At 53.8% G+C, this 16,041-nt stretch overlaps 1 protein-coding gene across 5 annotated transcripts in view; it reads right to left on the bottom strand.

Annotated features, from left to right (window-relative positions):
• The window catches only part of TMEM132C (transmembrane protein 132C), a 268,198-nt gene that overhangs the window by 35,656 nt on the left and 216,501 nt on the right, over positions 1 to 16,041 (bottom strand). For all 5 annotated transcript variants that reach the window (XM_088801091.1, XM_088801089.1, XM_088801092.1 and 2 more), the window contains exon 5: positions 379 to 522. In XM_088801091.1, coding sequence (XP_088657217.1) covers positions 379 to 522 — 144 coding nt within the window. The remainder of the gene's footprint in view (positions 1 to 378; positions 523 to 16,041) is intronic.

Below are 16,041 nucleotides of genomic sequence, written 5' to 3'. Positions count from 1 at the left end.
TGTGACTTTCACATAAAATCCAAATTTTCAGTTTCTCGTGAAGAAATCACGATACTAAATTCATTGACTGAATATCGGCTGCCCTTCTAGAACAAGGCGTGTGTGATTTTTCCCCTCAGTCCTGCAAACCATCAGCTTAGCTACTGCAGGCATTTGGGGTCGGACCCACGGCCCACAGCACACCTGATGAAAACCAGGTTGGCATGATATCAAAATAAAGAGATGGACGCGGACACCGTGAGCGGGTGGACCGGAAGTGTGGTGTGCACAAGCCAGCCGCTGGAACCTCGTGTTTCACAGGGTGAGACTCTCTTACGGAACAAGATTCCCAAGTGACGTCCCCACCAGCTCACTCCAGATGGTAACGGCATCACTTACCTTGATGACGTCCTCGTCCGTGGCCTTGCACTCCACAGACTCTGAGATGTCCGTCACGGCACCATTCTCCTCCACAGAGACCACCTTGACGGGCAAGGAAACCGTCTGTCCCGTGAGTATGGCGGTGTTCAGGATTTCCGTGTCCTGCAGGAAGAAGCAGACATACCTGGGTCAAGGAGCTTTTTGGTCGGACGCGAGCAGCAACCTCCCCAGGTCTGGGCCAGCGGTCCTTGTTTACACACCATAGCACTTACCTTTGGAACCTGGGCGAAAGGGCCATTGTTTGGGGCAATTTCCCAAGAACGTCGAACAATTAATTTACTTTGGGTTTATTTATGACCATCTCCCTAGCTTCCAACAACAATCAGAAAATGTTTATTTTTCTTCTCTGTTGCAGAGACCCAGAAGAAGTTACACGTCAGTTAGGTTTTGCTTGTGAGCAGCTGAAAGTACTACTGGCCAGTGTGAGGAGAAGGCACTGTGATGGGATGGGTAATGCACCTACCCCCAAGATGCCATTGTTCGAATCCCCAGAACCTGTGAATCTGTTCCCTTACATGGTACAAAGGGCTCTGCAGTTGTGGTTCAGTTACGGACCGTGACGTGCAGAGATTTTCCTGGATTACCTGGGTGGGCCCAATGGAACCATAAGAGTTCTCAGAAGGGGCATGACGGGGCTCAGAGGGAAAGGAGGCGGTGTGGGGATAGAGGTGGGGTCACAGTGATACCATCACGAGCGAAGAGACGTGGGTGGCCTCTGCAAGCTGGAAAGGACCAGATTTTCCCCAGAGCCTCCAGAAAGAACACAGTCCTGCCTGGACCTTAAGTTTAGCCCCGTAAGACTCATTTCTGCCTTCTGCCTTCCGGAGCTGGGATATAATAAATCGGTGTTAATTTGTTACAGCAGAAACAGGAAAACGAATACGGGTTCTTACTGGCTGGGTCCTGGCTCACTCACAGGAACAAAGGAGAAGCTGAAGGAGGCATTGGAACCGCAAGGCCCAGACCGGCTTCCACGTCACTGAAAACAGGAAAGAGTGGACCATCTCTCCAGAGTGACGTGGAATGAATGGCGTCAACCGTCCCTATCCCCGAGCCACTCTGCTTAAGAATGAAATGCTCTGGATGGAGACTCTACTGGGCCTCACCTGGCTTAAGGGCCCGTCCGTTATCCAGGGAGGTGGGGCTACTTTGACTGACAGGCCTGTGAGAGTGAGTCCCACGGGAGAAAGGTAGAAGACAGAATAACCAAATCCCATCAGGCAAAGAACAGCAACAGTGGTTCTTTATCCCCGAACGCCCACGGTCACTCCACCTTGGTAATGGACACCAGACCACTGGGGCTTCGTTTGCGTATGCAGACCTCTAAGCAAACCGAACTGCTGTCCGTCTGCTGCCCATGGGAGCCCCTGCCATCGCAGTTATGGGGACTTTGGCTTGTCCTGTTCATACTAACTTCATGCAAAGTGTCATCTCTCACGCATGGTGTGATTTGCAGACTGATGGAGGAAATGCCTTCTCTCTTCAGTCTGCAGATGCTACCTGCTTGCACTTTTGAAATCTTTCTCTTTGTGGCCGGATAAAGATGAAAGAGGGCCCATGGCTTTGGAGCATCTCGGGTACCTTTTACCTTTGGGCTGATGTCTCCCAAAGCCCCTCTCCAGAAACACTGCTCCACTTTGAAGCAGGAGATGCAAGGGGAGAGGTTTTCTCAGTTCTTTCCCAGGGAAGCAATTGACACAGAAATGACCTTTTGCATTACACAGGACACAGTTGAAACAGCCATCAGGTATAAGGCGAGTCCCAGCCTCTGTCTGATGCCAATGCCATCAGCCAGCACTTCAGTGAGCCTCTGCCCTGCCTTCTCCCGGGCTCGCTGAGCTGGGGCTGCAGGCTGGGCAGCTGGCACATCCGCTATTACAGATGCTAAGAATACTGCAGGACTCCCCCAAGTCCACCCTCAGGCTCATTACAGGTAATACGTTCAGAGTTTGCTCTTCCCATTTTCTCTCTCAGAATGGCCTTTGGCTAATGGCTTCATTAAAGCCCCAAACTCCCTCATGGATCAATTGTGATTAGCTTTCAAGTGGTTGCTGCAATCTCCTCTCTCTTTCTCTCTCTCTCTCTCTCTCTCTCTCTCTCTCTCTCTCTCTCACACACACACACACACACACACATGCACACACACAGTCACACCCTCACACTCTCCTCTACCTAACACTTCCTATCCCTGATCTGAATTACTGCCAAGATTAGACTGGTTTAGCAGAGAATGGCAGCCGTGAGAACACCAAACGCTGAAGGAAGTCTTGGCCTCCAGGCCTGGCTGGCTGAGGCGCTCGGGGGAAGGTCCCTGTACTTAGAAATCACTTTCCTGATGCATCGCTCCGGTGGGTGTTTGTCACTGGGAGTCTGTGGCCCTGGCTTCTACTCTGCGTTGACTCCAACTTTCTGTGTAACCCGATCCTGTCTCTCACCTTTTAGAATCTCTGTCTCTTCATTTTACAAGTGAGGGGTTGGGCCAATCATCTTTCCAGCTGGCAAATCTTACACACCCATGGAGAGTCAACCGCCAGGTAGGGCACACTGACTGTGCACCCAGCATGTTCTTGTCACTGGATGACAAAGTAGTGACCCAGAGTGACAAGTCCCTGCTCACACACAGGCAGATAGGATGGCAGGGAGACGCGAGCACGCAGACACTCAAGCTGCAGACACCGTGCTCGTCAGGACTCTTTCCTTAACTGGTGGTGAAAGCCCAGCTCACATTGGTCTAAGCAAAGAGGGGACCGACTGCCTTGTGTGGTTTACATGTCCCAGGGGAGCGGCCTCAGGAGGAGCAGAACCTGCCGACACCGTGACCTTGGACGTCCAGCCTCCAGAACGGGGAGAACATTCAAGTTCTGTTGTTTAAGCCGCCAGCCTGTGGCGTTTGGCTGGGGCAGCCCAAGCAGATTACTACAGGACTGTGACATAACCCTGGACGTTAAGGTGGGAAGAGGGGCTAAGAAACATCCTTGATCGTGACCCAACAAGGGGCCATTGGCATCATGGAGGGAAGGGACAGACTCTTGGCAGAAGCACAGAGGGGTGGTGATGGTGTGTCCGGAGGCTGTTACATCCCAGGCCTGGAGGGCGTGTCTGGGACTCGGGGGGACGAGGGGGGAGGGCACGGGTCAGGGGATCCCCACTGAGGAGGAAGCTGTGGCTGCCTTTCCAGCCGCGCGGCACATTTGAGGGGGTACAGTAATGAGGTCCTGCGGCGTCCTCTGATCCCGAGCGAGCGGCAGTCGGGTTGGCTTGTACTGTCCCCGTCCCCAGAGTGCAGGCACGGCGATGGGGTTACAGACGACACCAGCAAACCCTGCAGCAGCAGGAGGACCCGGGCACAAAGCGGGCCCATCGGCCGGCTGAGCGCAGAGGTCGCTCGTCGGTCCTAGGGACTCGGAGCCCATCAGAGACAACGACGTGCCAGGATGGAAGGAAGGGCTCCTGGACAGTTACACACACGTGTGTGCGTGTGCGTGCGTGACACACTGACACAGCGACACAGAGGGAGATGAGCCGGTGACTCCTCCCAAGTGCCCTTCAGGCGAGCAGGTGACGTGCCCAGCAGGCCAGCGAGGTGGCTTTCAGAAGCTGGGGACCCGGAGGAACGGACGTGCAGGGCAGGCAGGGTGAGCTGAGGCGCCGTCACCTCTTGCAGCTCGCTCTGGGGAAAGCCTGGACGGCACCTGCCCTCCCTCCCTCCCTCCTGCCCTGGGAGCTGCTCAGCATCCCCGGGGACACGAGGGCTCCTGCAGACATGAGAACACACCCATCAATGCGTTCAGAGCCCCAGACGCACTAGCACGGACCCTGGGTCCCCGCGATTTCTCCCCTGGTTACTGTTTCTTCTCTCCCTCCACCCCTCCCGTCGCGAAGCAGAGAGCGGCCCCGCTGCGCTGAACAGAATCAATAAAGTGCGGTACTTTAAATCACTGTCGTTCCCAGTTTGAGCAAAGCCGGAGGCTTCGGAGAAAACACGCTCTGCTACTGGATTCGCCCTCATAAATGTAAATTGGTTTTGCCCTTTTCCTGTATTTTTACAAATCGTATTTTTAATTTTTAAATAAATAAAGAACACAGAGTTACTTGTGGAGCGTTAGAAAGACCGAAGGGGGTGAGCCGGCTAAACGGATATTAGACAAGCCTGACTGGCGAGGGGAGGGGCACGCACCCCAGCAGTGGGAGTGAACCCGCACTGCCACCCCCACCGCAGGCTGCTCACCGGGAGAAACGAGTGTGGCAACGTGTTCTGTGCGTACGGCGGGATGTCACTCGGCCATGAAAAGGGTCGAAGCCCTGGTACTCGCTACAACGAGGACAACGAGTGAGAGAAGCCAGGCACAGAAGGCCGCATAGTATGTGATTCCACTTCTATGAACTGTTCAGAGCAGACAAATGCATAGAGACAGGAAGCAGCGGGGTGGGTGCCAGGGGCTGGGGGAGGGGGACTGACCACTTAAAGGGCTTGGGGTTTCTTTTTGGGGGTGATCAAAGTCTTCTGGAATCAGATAACGGTGATGGCGGTACAACCTTGCAAATAGACTAAGACTCATTCAATGACAGGCTTTCTAATGATGCATTTTTCGGCATGTGAATTACATCTCAATACGAACAGAAAGAAAGAAAACAGCGCGTGGACAGACCACAGCCGCGCCAGGCCATGGGGCCTCCGTGAAGCCAACCAGTCCACCCACCCTCAGTTTCCTCGTCCCAGGAACAGGATGCAGAGAAAACACGTCTGCAGCTCAGACCCCAGGCACCTGACCTTCTAAACCAACACGGGGGGTTCACATCTCACGAGGGGCTGAGGACGGGGTGGGCTTAAGCTACGACGTCCAGAGAGCAGGAAACCACCTCTCACGCACATGTGTCTCGGGGGCATTTAGAGGGAGGACTTCATAGAAAGGGAAAAACAAAGATGACATCGGGGCAGCGCTAGCTCCGTGCCAGGTGCAGCTAAACGCTCTCATTCCTATGACCAACCCACAAGGCGGGAGTCTTAGGATCCCCACTCTCCAGACGGGGGAACGGAGACCCAGAGCTGGTTCAGGGGTTCTCCGGGGTCCACAGCCCGCAGGTGACCCACCCGCTGTGAACGGGGCCCCACCGGCCTGGAAGGTGTGTCCTTGACCACCTGTGTCCTCCTGCTGGTCCAGGGTGAGGACCTGGGGCGGACCCGCCTGAAGTCCTGCCTCTGCCTCTTCGGGCCATTCTTTACATTCTCCAAGCGTCGGTTTCCTCGGCTGTGAACGTGGGGACTAACTAGGGTTGCTGGGAAGATGGAATCCGATCATGTCTCCGAATTGACTGTCAGGGTTTGGAACCAAGTCCGTGGGGCCTCAAAGGGCAGCTGGGAAGCATAAATGGGACGTGTCTGGGATTAGGCGACTCGTGCATGGAAAAAAGCCAATGCTCCCACTTTCCACCTATTGGGGCCGTGGAGGGGGAGGGACAGAAAATAAAATAAAAATAACGCGGGTGCGTAGCAAGCATCCAACGCAGCACAGAACCTGGAGTGACAGGCTGTTTGCGCCTTCTGTATTCGTTTCAGGTTATTTTGTCTTTTATAAAAGAGAGAAAAATGTGGCTGATAACTTTGTCATTTTCTCCAGTCCTGTTCCTCCGTTTCCCTCCCTACCCCAGGGCATCACTAAGGGGACCGTGCCATCATTTTCCGGGTAGCGATTTTATCCTTTAATCGCATATTCCTGTGTATGCGAATTAAACACGGTGCCATTCCCACCTTTATGTGGCTTAGAATCACGCTTTACACAGTCAGCCCAACATTTCACATGGGACTTTCTCTGCTCTTTTCTCTGCTCACCAGGACGTTTCCCGATGTCCCTGTCATGGGTACGCATCTCCCTGACACCCAGATGTACACACCGACCTAATCCTCATCTCAAAGAGCGACCGGACGTCCATCACGCAGCTTTCCCACGTTTTACTTCCCACCCCCCACCGACGGAAATGTAGAATTTCCAAACGCTCCTTCTGTGGGCACCCAAGTTTCTCTAGCATGTATTGTACCGGTGGGATTGCTCGGGGAGTGGCACGCACGTTTGCTTCTGTGATCCTGCCACACTGCTCCACTTTTCTATGGATTTGTGAGCCAAGGGGGACTTTTACATTTGTCAAGGCAGAGAGTGGAGAGAGGAGGAGAGAGAAGAGAGGAGAAAGGGTGGGGGGAGAGAGAGAGAGAGAGAATGTGACAGAGACTGTGTTCTGCAAAGCCTAAAATATTTACTATCTAGCCCTTTACAGAAAAACCTTGCTGATCCCTGGGCACGAAGATCATTTTCCCAAAGGGATGGGGCTCTCAGCCCATCCCCCGAGGGCCCTCCAACCCGTCTGTGTTCAGGCCCCGTGGTTTGCAGAGCCCATGGTGCCCGCATCGTGGACGTGCTAACTCCTGTCATCCTTACAGCCTGTCTCTCCTCAGTGGGCGTCTCCTCGGATTCACTGTTTCAGTCAGACGTTGCCATCAGTGCCATGACTGCACCTCTAGCTGGACTCGGGCAGATCTGCGTCACCATATGTTGCTTTGCAGGGACCTGGGGGTCTGGCACCCACGAGAAACGCTGCCCTGAAGCAGACGGACGCACATGAAATAGGCAGGGACATTTGAAGCGGGGCTCTTTTTGTGAGTGGTTCCTAATTGACAGGTGGTTATTTCCATGTTGTGACAGCTTTTGGTTCCCTGCACACACCTTATCTCTAGGAACGCGAATGTGATACTCGAGCAAGAAGCCCCTCCAGGTGGCTCTTTCACATGTCAGGAGGCACAGAACATTATGGAATGGCAGCTTGAAAAGGAAAAGCACGTGGCAGACACGTGAACGGTCTCGGCTGGAGCACAGTGGGTTGGGAAAACATGCCACAAGAAGGACGCTTCTTGGAAGAGGGATGCTTGAGACAGCTGGACGGGGCCCTGCTGGTGGGGCAGACTCTGGGAAGATACAAGGTCCTGTTCTGAAAACCAAGAAGGGAGTCCGGCCGCAGGTCTCCCGATGGCTGAGAGCCCGTTGCTGCTGTGACCCCGTCTCGCTGCCTGTATCCGGCTGCCTGGCCTGCCAGGTCTGGGCTGCTCTGGGCTTGGTTTTCCTCATCTGTGAAATGGGGTGATCCCACTTTCCTCGAGGTTGTTCTGAGGATTTCACGAGAGAACCTACGCGAGACCCCCAGCTCGGTGCTGGGCCCAGAGGTGGCCACCCCCTAAACACGAGCCTGTTGTGCTTTATCCTGGAAAAGAGAGTCCAAGAGCTGTGACTTTGAATTTCAATGTCCTATGTCAAGTCGCTCCTGAGCACCCCAGCCTCGCGGTTCTAAGGAGAGCACTCAACCATCACTAATTTGGGAACTAATTTAACGTTGCTTGGAAGTCGATGGAGGAGTCATTTAATTAAACTTCTAATTCGATCCGGAGGCATCACCAGCAGGACCCCAGGAGGTGGGGATGGGCTTTGCTGTGGCTCCAGAGACTTGAAGCTGAACCCCAGGGTGGGGGGTGAACTGGCGCCAATCCCTCGGAGAATTTGGGGGGTACGACCAACCTTCCAGGGAGTGATAAAGGCCCCTGAAGCAGAGAAAAAGAGCTCCCTCTAATTCCTGCCTGCTAAACCACGGCCAGGTCTGCCTGGCAGAATAATATGTGAAGCTATTAATCTAATTTTGGTTTCCCTCTGTGGTTTCACCATCCTTACCACCCAATTCAAGCCCAGAAACCCTTTCTGAGCCGGAGTCTTTGGAGGAGGGAGGGGCAGGATGACAAGCAAACCCCAAATTCCCCAGAGGGGGTAGGTTTACAAGTTGACAGAGTCTTGGCCAAAATCAGGAGAGAGAATGGGTGTCCTTGCCTCTACCTCCCCTCTGGGAAGACAGAGTCCCCCTCCCGGGAGGAAGCTGTGGATTCTGAGCCAAGGGGACAGTGTCCCGTGTCTGGACAGCACCCCTAGCAAGAGGCAAAACAAGTGGGTGTCCGGTGTGTCTACGCAGCCACACCCCTGGTCTCCGAGGCCCAGAGGGCACCCAAAAAAGGCGGGGACTCCGAAAACAAAACGATTGGGTTTGGAGGAAATCGAGCCTCAAGATACTGTAGGAAAAGCGGCCAGCTGCCACTCAGTACCCACTCTCCTCTTTTTCCTTAGTAGCTGAACCATGATTTTTTGGGGGGTGGGATGAGGGTAGAGTGGGGAAGAGAACCCAGCTAAAGGGCCATACATCTCAGTCCCTTGTGGCCAAATGTGGCCTGGGACAATGGCTCTCACGGTCTCCTGCCTGGATCAGCAGCTCGGGCCCCACCTGGGAACTTGTTAGAAACGCACATCCTTGGGCCCCACCCCGGCCGGACCTACTGAGTCAGAAACTCTGAGGGTGGTGCCCATGAACCTTTGTTTTAACAATCTCTCCAGCTCTCGGATGAGGCTGAAAGTTTGAGAACTATTGTTCTAGTCCAAATGTAAGCAGGAATATTCTGAGGCACTTTATGAAATCTACTTAGTGGGGGCTGGACTGAGGAAGTGGGGGCGGGGCTTAGATGTTCTTTCGACCTTTTTTCCTCTGGTTACCTGGAATACAGATACAATGGCTGGAATACCATATGGAACCACGAGGCAAATCTGGAAATGAAAGCCACTCGCTGAGGATGGTGGGGTAGAAATCCAGACGACTACAGAGTGGTCATGGGCTTAGTTACATACGTGAGATAAACTTCCTTTATGTTTCGGCTACTGGTTTCAAGGGTTTTCTGTTATACTCAGGCAAACCGAAAGCTAATTCATGTAGATCTTTCTCTGCATGCTGGAGATGGTGGAGGGCGACTGCTACTGGCTATCCCGGCGTGCAACATTTCCAGTTGTGTAACCATGAGATAGCAAGTCTGGGGCGAGGGTGCTGGCTAGATGGTGGCTCCCATTTGGGAATGGCAGGAAATGGTAATAAGTCCCACTGAGCTCGGCTGGAGGTGGTGGCGGGCGCCTGTCTGAGCAAGCCTGACAGCAGGGCTAAGCAGAGACTGACAATTCAGCCTAATTTATAGCAGACAAATCACTCCTGAGGGCGCTTCATTTCCCCAATTCCAGGCATCCTAGTGAAAATGACAGCATGGGCCACCCCGCAGCCAATTGGTATGCTGATTAGTGAGGGTGTTTGAAATGAGGGTTCTGGATTCAGGGCAGGTGAGCACAGGGAAATGCTCTCTGATTAACAAGCTGACTTTGCCAGGTATAACCAGCTATTTACATACTCCTGTCATGAAGAATGCATTCTGTACACACACACACACACACACACACACACACACACACACACACGCACACAGGCCTTGTGGGGGCGGCCTCTCGAAATCCCAGCTACTAATGGAATTTTCCCTCTAACCAGTCGGATGCAGACACCCAGTCCCACTGCATGGCTCCATCTAACAAATGTTGTCATCAGGGAGCGCAGGGGACCCTTGTTGTGGGCCGGCTTGCAGACGACAGGCCAGCTGGAGCTGGCAGATTGGGTCTGCTACCTGACCAACCACACACCTCTTCCGTTCCCATTTCCTAATGAAAGCATCCCCCAGGATGCGGTGATTTCTCGGGAGAATTGATTTTAAAACGCTCAGGAGGATGTCCACGGGGAAATAGAAACTGACACTCTGGTCTTTTGCTCCTTGCCTTGGCGTTGGGCTCTGCAGGAGCGGCGAGGGCCAGGGATGGAGAGGCAGGAGGGGGGACGGTCCAGCAGGAGGCCTTTCTCTTCCTGACGTTGCAGGGAGCCAGAGAAAAGAACTCCCGGATAACTGGGCCAGTCCAGCCACACCCAAGTCGTTCCCAGTTACTCGCCCTCCTGTGTCATCTCTGCAGGTCTTCACTTTGCAATTCCTTCTAGAAATCTTAGCACAATGAATAGTGGAGCAGTTAGGGTCCACATCTAAACCCAGAAAGTATTCAACACTCCAGAGCATAGAGCGTGGCAGGGTGCCATGAGCTGAGGGAGACCAGCTCAGCTGCGCCGGGGACGGCTACAAATGGCCACGCCAGCCCAGGTTTACGGGGCCTCACAAGGCGCCAGGCAGTAAGCATTCAGAGGCACGATGGTCAGAACCCACATTACAATGACTTATGTCTATCAGTTTGCTAGGGCTGCTGCTAGAAAGGCCCACAAACTGGGAGGCTTAGAACCACAGAAATGTCCGAGCTCGAGGTGGAGCAGGGCTGGGGTCCCTCTGAAACCTGCAGGGGAGTCCTTCTTGCGTCCTCCAGCCATCCCTGCTGTTCCCTGGTGTGTAGAGGCCTCGCTCCCTTCTCTGCCTCTGTGGTCACACAGCCTTTTCTCCCGTGTGTGTGAATCCGTGTCCAGATATCCCCCTTCTCATAAGGACACCAGCTGTACTGGATTAGAGCCCGTCCTGAGCTCATCTCAAGTTGATGACATCTGCAAAGACCTTAGTTCCACATAAGGTCCCATTCACAGGTATTCTGGGCTAGGACTTCAATATTATTTTTGTGGAGGGATTATCCTTATATCCATAAGAATGGCACTTCCTCCTTTGCAGAGAACTTTCACGTGGATTATTCCCCCATTTGACCATCAACATGGTGAGTGGAAGGGCTGCTGTTACTGCACTGGGGGAAACTGAGGCCGAGGACGTGTGTCTGGACCTTCCACTCTCCTGACAGCCAAGCCTCCGCGTGAGCACCTCCCTCTGAGCCGACGCCGAACTCACCAGCCAGCTTTCTCCTGAGTAGTGACAGTACCACTCCCACCACAGGCCACGGCACAGCGGCCACGACTCTGAGTTTCCCAGGACGACGCTGTCCCTGGCCTCTCGCCTGGACTCATCATTTTCTCCTCCCAACACCCCGACGAGGCAGGTATTTCACTTCTCCCCCCTCCACAGGGGGTTTTAGAAACCTGCGCTAGAAGTTTGTAGGCGCTAAGTGTGTGTGGGGGAAACGCAACGACCCTGTGCTCTGGGCCACTACACCATCGGGCAGCCGCACCCCTAAAATACTGCGAATGGATGTTAAAAAAGCAAATGCACCAACTGACCATCTCAGGGGAGCTCCTTTAAAACACGCAGCTCTGTGAAGAGGTCATTCAGATGCTGGCCAATCCACCCATTTCCTGTGTAACAGCCAGTGACCCGCTCACCTCTATGGAGTTTCAATACATTGTCAGCAGCGCAAAAGAACCCCCACCCCCAACCCCTCACCCCGTTAGCAGCCTCTCCCCACCCTCTCTGCCCCGGCCCCTGGCAACCTCGAATCTGCTTCTTGTCGTTATGGATTCGCCTGTTCTGTCCGGACATGTCACATAAACGGGGGAGCACACCACACGTGACCTTTTGTGACGCTTCTCTCACGGGTGTCGTGTCTCCAAGGTTCCCTCACGTAGAGGAGCGTCAGCGCTCCGCTCCTTTCCGTGGCCGAGTGGTGCTGCAGTGCATGGATGGACGGCCTTTGAATGTCCATTCATCCACGGATGGATGAGTGAGCTGTTATTGGACCACTTTTTGGCTGGTGCTAAGGACATTTACCTACTTGTGTGTGTGTAGGGAAGTCGGTGTTCATTTTTCCCACGCGCATACCCACGAGTGGGGGCTGCAAAAGCTCCTTTTTAAAGCCAGGTAATGACATGGACTCTTACCTGAGATGAAGTATCTTCCTTGGACGCATTTGCACTGAGAAAGTTACAATAACCCCGAGGGTTTATGGACCCCCTTTCCTCCAAAGCGGCCCAAACACTTTTCCTAACACAATGCAATCCACTCCTCGGACCTCTGGGCAGCGGAAGGTTGTGTTTCCCGGTCCTTTCGCAAAGCCGCGGTGGCAGCGAGCTGGGCTTTGCCCCAGGTCAGTGGCCGGGAAGAGCAGATGCTGACCGCCAGTCAGGCGCCCTGTCTCAGGGTCCCTGGCCCCCTCTCCATGTGCAGGCGCGCGGTGACATCTCCTTTTTCCTGTGAATGCCGCTTCTTGTGCCTCTCGGGACACAGTGTTCCGAGCCCCGAACGCTCCTAGACTGCATCTGGTGAACTACCGCCCCTCTCGTCCGTTGGCTGCCTTTCCAGCTGCCTCTTAATGAGTGTCTCCTCACGGCTGACCCTTTATGAGCACAGGAGTGCTTTGTGGGAACTCGTGTCTCTTCCGATGTTTGAAGCACAGATCAATGGGGTGTTCTGAGGCAAACTTGTCTCACTTCCCATTTCGGGGAAACAGGAAAGGGTCCTCCTTGTGTGTGACATGTGCAGCTCAGCTCCTGGCACACACCCCTTTGACGTGAAGCCTGGCTTCGAGCATTATCTGACCTACGTGGCCACTGGATCATATTCCACACAGCAGACAGGGGGCGCCCCTTACAACCTGAATGAGATTGGGTCCCTCCTCTTCCCACACAGCCTTCTGTTTCCCAGCTCACTCAGAGGAAAGCTGCACTGCTGTGGGATCCTGGGGCTGCACTGGTTTCTGGGCCTTCCTCTCCCCCTCCACCTGCTTTCTGGCCGCCGCAGTCTCTGCTGCGCCTTGAACACGACCGAGGTTTTGCATATGCTGTTCCTTCTGCCTGGAATGCTTTTCCTCCAGATATCCGCATGGCTCCATCTGTGGGTCTCTCTGTTCACATGTCACCTCCCCAGCACCACGCCTCCCCACCGGTTGCCCACTGTGCTCTGCAGCGCTCTGAGCCAAGACAGCATACATGTCATTTCAACTTTGGGGCGATGTCTGTTGGGGCAATGCAGGCTCCATGAGAAGACATCCTGCCTATCTGTCCTGTTCACGCCTCCATCCCCAGTGCCCGGAACAGGGGCTGCTCACGGGAGATGCTCCACAGACATACGTGGAAAAGATGAAAAGAAAAATTGCACGCCTTCCTAGTTGGTGGTTCTAAAAGCATTTAGAGGGAGGGAAACTGAGGGCTTCTAGTCTAGGAAATGCAGTCAAGACCCTGGGGGAGTCGTCGCCTGGCAGCGCCAGCCTTGGGACAAGGCAGCGACCTTGGGTTTGGCAGAGAGACAAGGAACGGCAAGGGCGCAGAGCCCACAAGGCAGGGATGGTGGAGGCTCAGGGCGACCCCTGTGCCTCAGGCCCAGGGACCCACATTGTCCTGAGCGCTGCAGTGCTGGCGTGGGCAGCAGGAGAGCCAGGAGCTGTTGCAAACATGTGAGGGGGGTCCAACCTCCAAGAAGGACTGGGATGAACTTGCTTTTTATGGGCCTGATGTAATGGGAGGCAAGGGCAGAAATCAGGGCGAGTGATGGTTTTGCTATACGTGTAGGTGATGACGCAGGCGCAGCCAGTGTGCTCTCTGATTGGTCAGTGTTACGCCTCTGATCTGTTCTGATTGGTTGGAGTTTGTGCCATTCCAATCGGTAAGGAGTTTGCCCATCACTTCAGACTGCAAAAGGGGCACTGAAGGTCACAAAAGAGATTCTGCACTTTCTCCGGCACTCTGTACCTGGCCACGATGACACCCTAATCTCCTGCTGGAAGTGGTCCAGCAGTTACTTTTTACGTGATGCTTACACGGAGGTGCCTGGACGGTCAGAACACAAAGGTTGTTGGTCTTGCCCAGATGACCTACAAAGGTCCAGGCACGCGGGTTTTCCACACTGGAGAACTGTGTTCACTGCGTGAGTCACATGCAGTTAAAAACAAGCCTCATTCCTCTTCCTTATTGCAGCTCCGAGTTCCTGCCAGCAGTTACCACTGGAGAAACACAGCCTCACAATAGTGAACCATTCAGCAGCTCAATCCTGGGGAGTTACAACTTGTCTCCAACGGTAGCTGAGCAAATTTCCCTCCCTCCCCGAGGACACACACTAACAGCTCTGTGGGCTCCTGGTAACAGACCAATAATTCTGGGCTCCGTCACCACGGGGAAACTCAACTCCCACCTCATTTACTCCTAATTCGCTCACCGTGCAAACTGGGGTGCAGGCACCGAGCTTTACTTATCCATCAATTTACTTTTAATACAAGATGGAGATGCTATTCCAAAACGTTCATTTAAAACAAGAAAGCAATTCAATTTAAGAAGGCCCGCGTCTCCAGAAGGTCCAGTGCTACAACTGAGTTATTAAACAGGGTCATCCTTTGGGATGGGCACGTGCAATACGTGGTACCAAGTTCCCAGAGAAATGTCACTTTTTTAAAGCAACCTCATTGAGAAAGGCCATTGAGGAATAGGTACTTTATTCCTCCAAAGTTGTAGTGTCTTTCTGTTTTCAATACTTTTGCATCACTTAAATTGTACAAAAGCTCTTGCTATGAATCAAGGGGGTTTCCAAGGCTGGCCCCGAGGGCAGAGCCTGCTCCAGAACCGTATGAAGGGGGCTGAGATGACCAGTGGCACCTGTGTTGCTTCTGCCCCTATGGTCCTGTCACCACAGCACACACCCAGCATGAGGGTCACCCCAGGTGTCCACTCAGACCTGGGACTCCTCTCTTTCCTGAGCCCCTGGAAAGAACACATGACCCAGACCCTCTGCAGCCAACAAAACATGAGTGCAAATGATGTGTGTTCCTTCTGGGTCCAGGTAAGCAGGTAAGAGCCAGTGTGTCAGCTCTCTGCTTTCTCCGTCCCTGGGGGGACAGCCTAGGGTGGCAGGATGGTGTGTCACATCTGAGTCACCAGGTGTGGTGTCCAGCTGGACACAAGAGAGCTCTCCGGCAGACACGCTCGCACCCAAGCATGAGGGACAGAACTAAGTGGGCGACCCTGCCCAGGGCCCTGGGCTTTCAGAGGAAACCACATGGAGAGGAAATGCTGGCCCAGGGCACGAGTCACCAATGGTGGACCCTTGAGCCAACAGCTTCAGCCTATCAGGGGAGAATTTTTGCAGGTGGGCTTTCCTGGTGCCCATCAAATCATAGAGAGAATCTATCAAGTGGGGTTTTGGGTTGTGAGTACGTACGTGAACTCTGGATAACTCAAATAAAAAGGGAACCTTCCAGAAGGACCTTAGGTGTCTCAGACGTGGTGGTCAGCTGGGGAACAGGGCGCTCACCATGGAGATGCTAATGAATGAATGCAGCATCGTTTTGTGTCCTTGTGTCATGCCCGTCAAGGACAGAGGCACCCAGGTGGCCCAGCGTGGACGGTGTGCCATCAGGCACAGTCGCAAGGTGGGGAGAGGGAGGGAGGCTGCATGAGGGGAGAGTGCCCAGCTCCAGGGCCACCCAGGCACTCATGGACGCTGGCGTGCGCACAGCCATGCCTAGTTTCCCAGGCTGTGTCCCGTAGGGTCAGAGCCATTGCAGGACCAACCATCCACTCTGATTCTGTGGGCTGTATCAGTTGTATTTCAGTGAAGGCCAGACAGTGCCTACATCTCCACTAATTCCACTCTAGTGGTTGGCGCAGCGGACTCCTATCCCTTCAACACTGCCTGCCCAAATCTTCCAAAAACAGAAAACAAAACCACTGTGAATCCTACGTGGCCCTAAGTCTAGACTGAAAGTGGAACGTGTATCACATTAGTAATGGACCGTACTCCCCCTAGTGGCAGAGATGGGCAACACGCAGAATCACACCGCAAACAGAGATGGTTGACCCGGTGCTGATTTTTCTGTGGGAACACAAGCCACGGCCCACACCGCTGATCAGACAGAGTGGAGTTTACTCTCCTAA

This window comes from Rhinolophus sinicus, chromosome 9 (assembly GCF_057876585.1).
Source record: "Rhinolophus sinicus isolate RSI-liver-muscle chromosome 9, RSI-T2T, whole genome shotgun sequence".
Lineage (NCBI taxonomy): Eukaryota > Metazoa > Chordata > Mammalia > Chiroptera > Rhinolophidae > Rhinolophus > Rhinolophus sinicus.
Note: the sequence above shows the minus strand (reverse complement) of the source record. Positions and strands in the feature narration are given on the sequence as shown.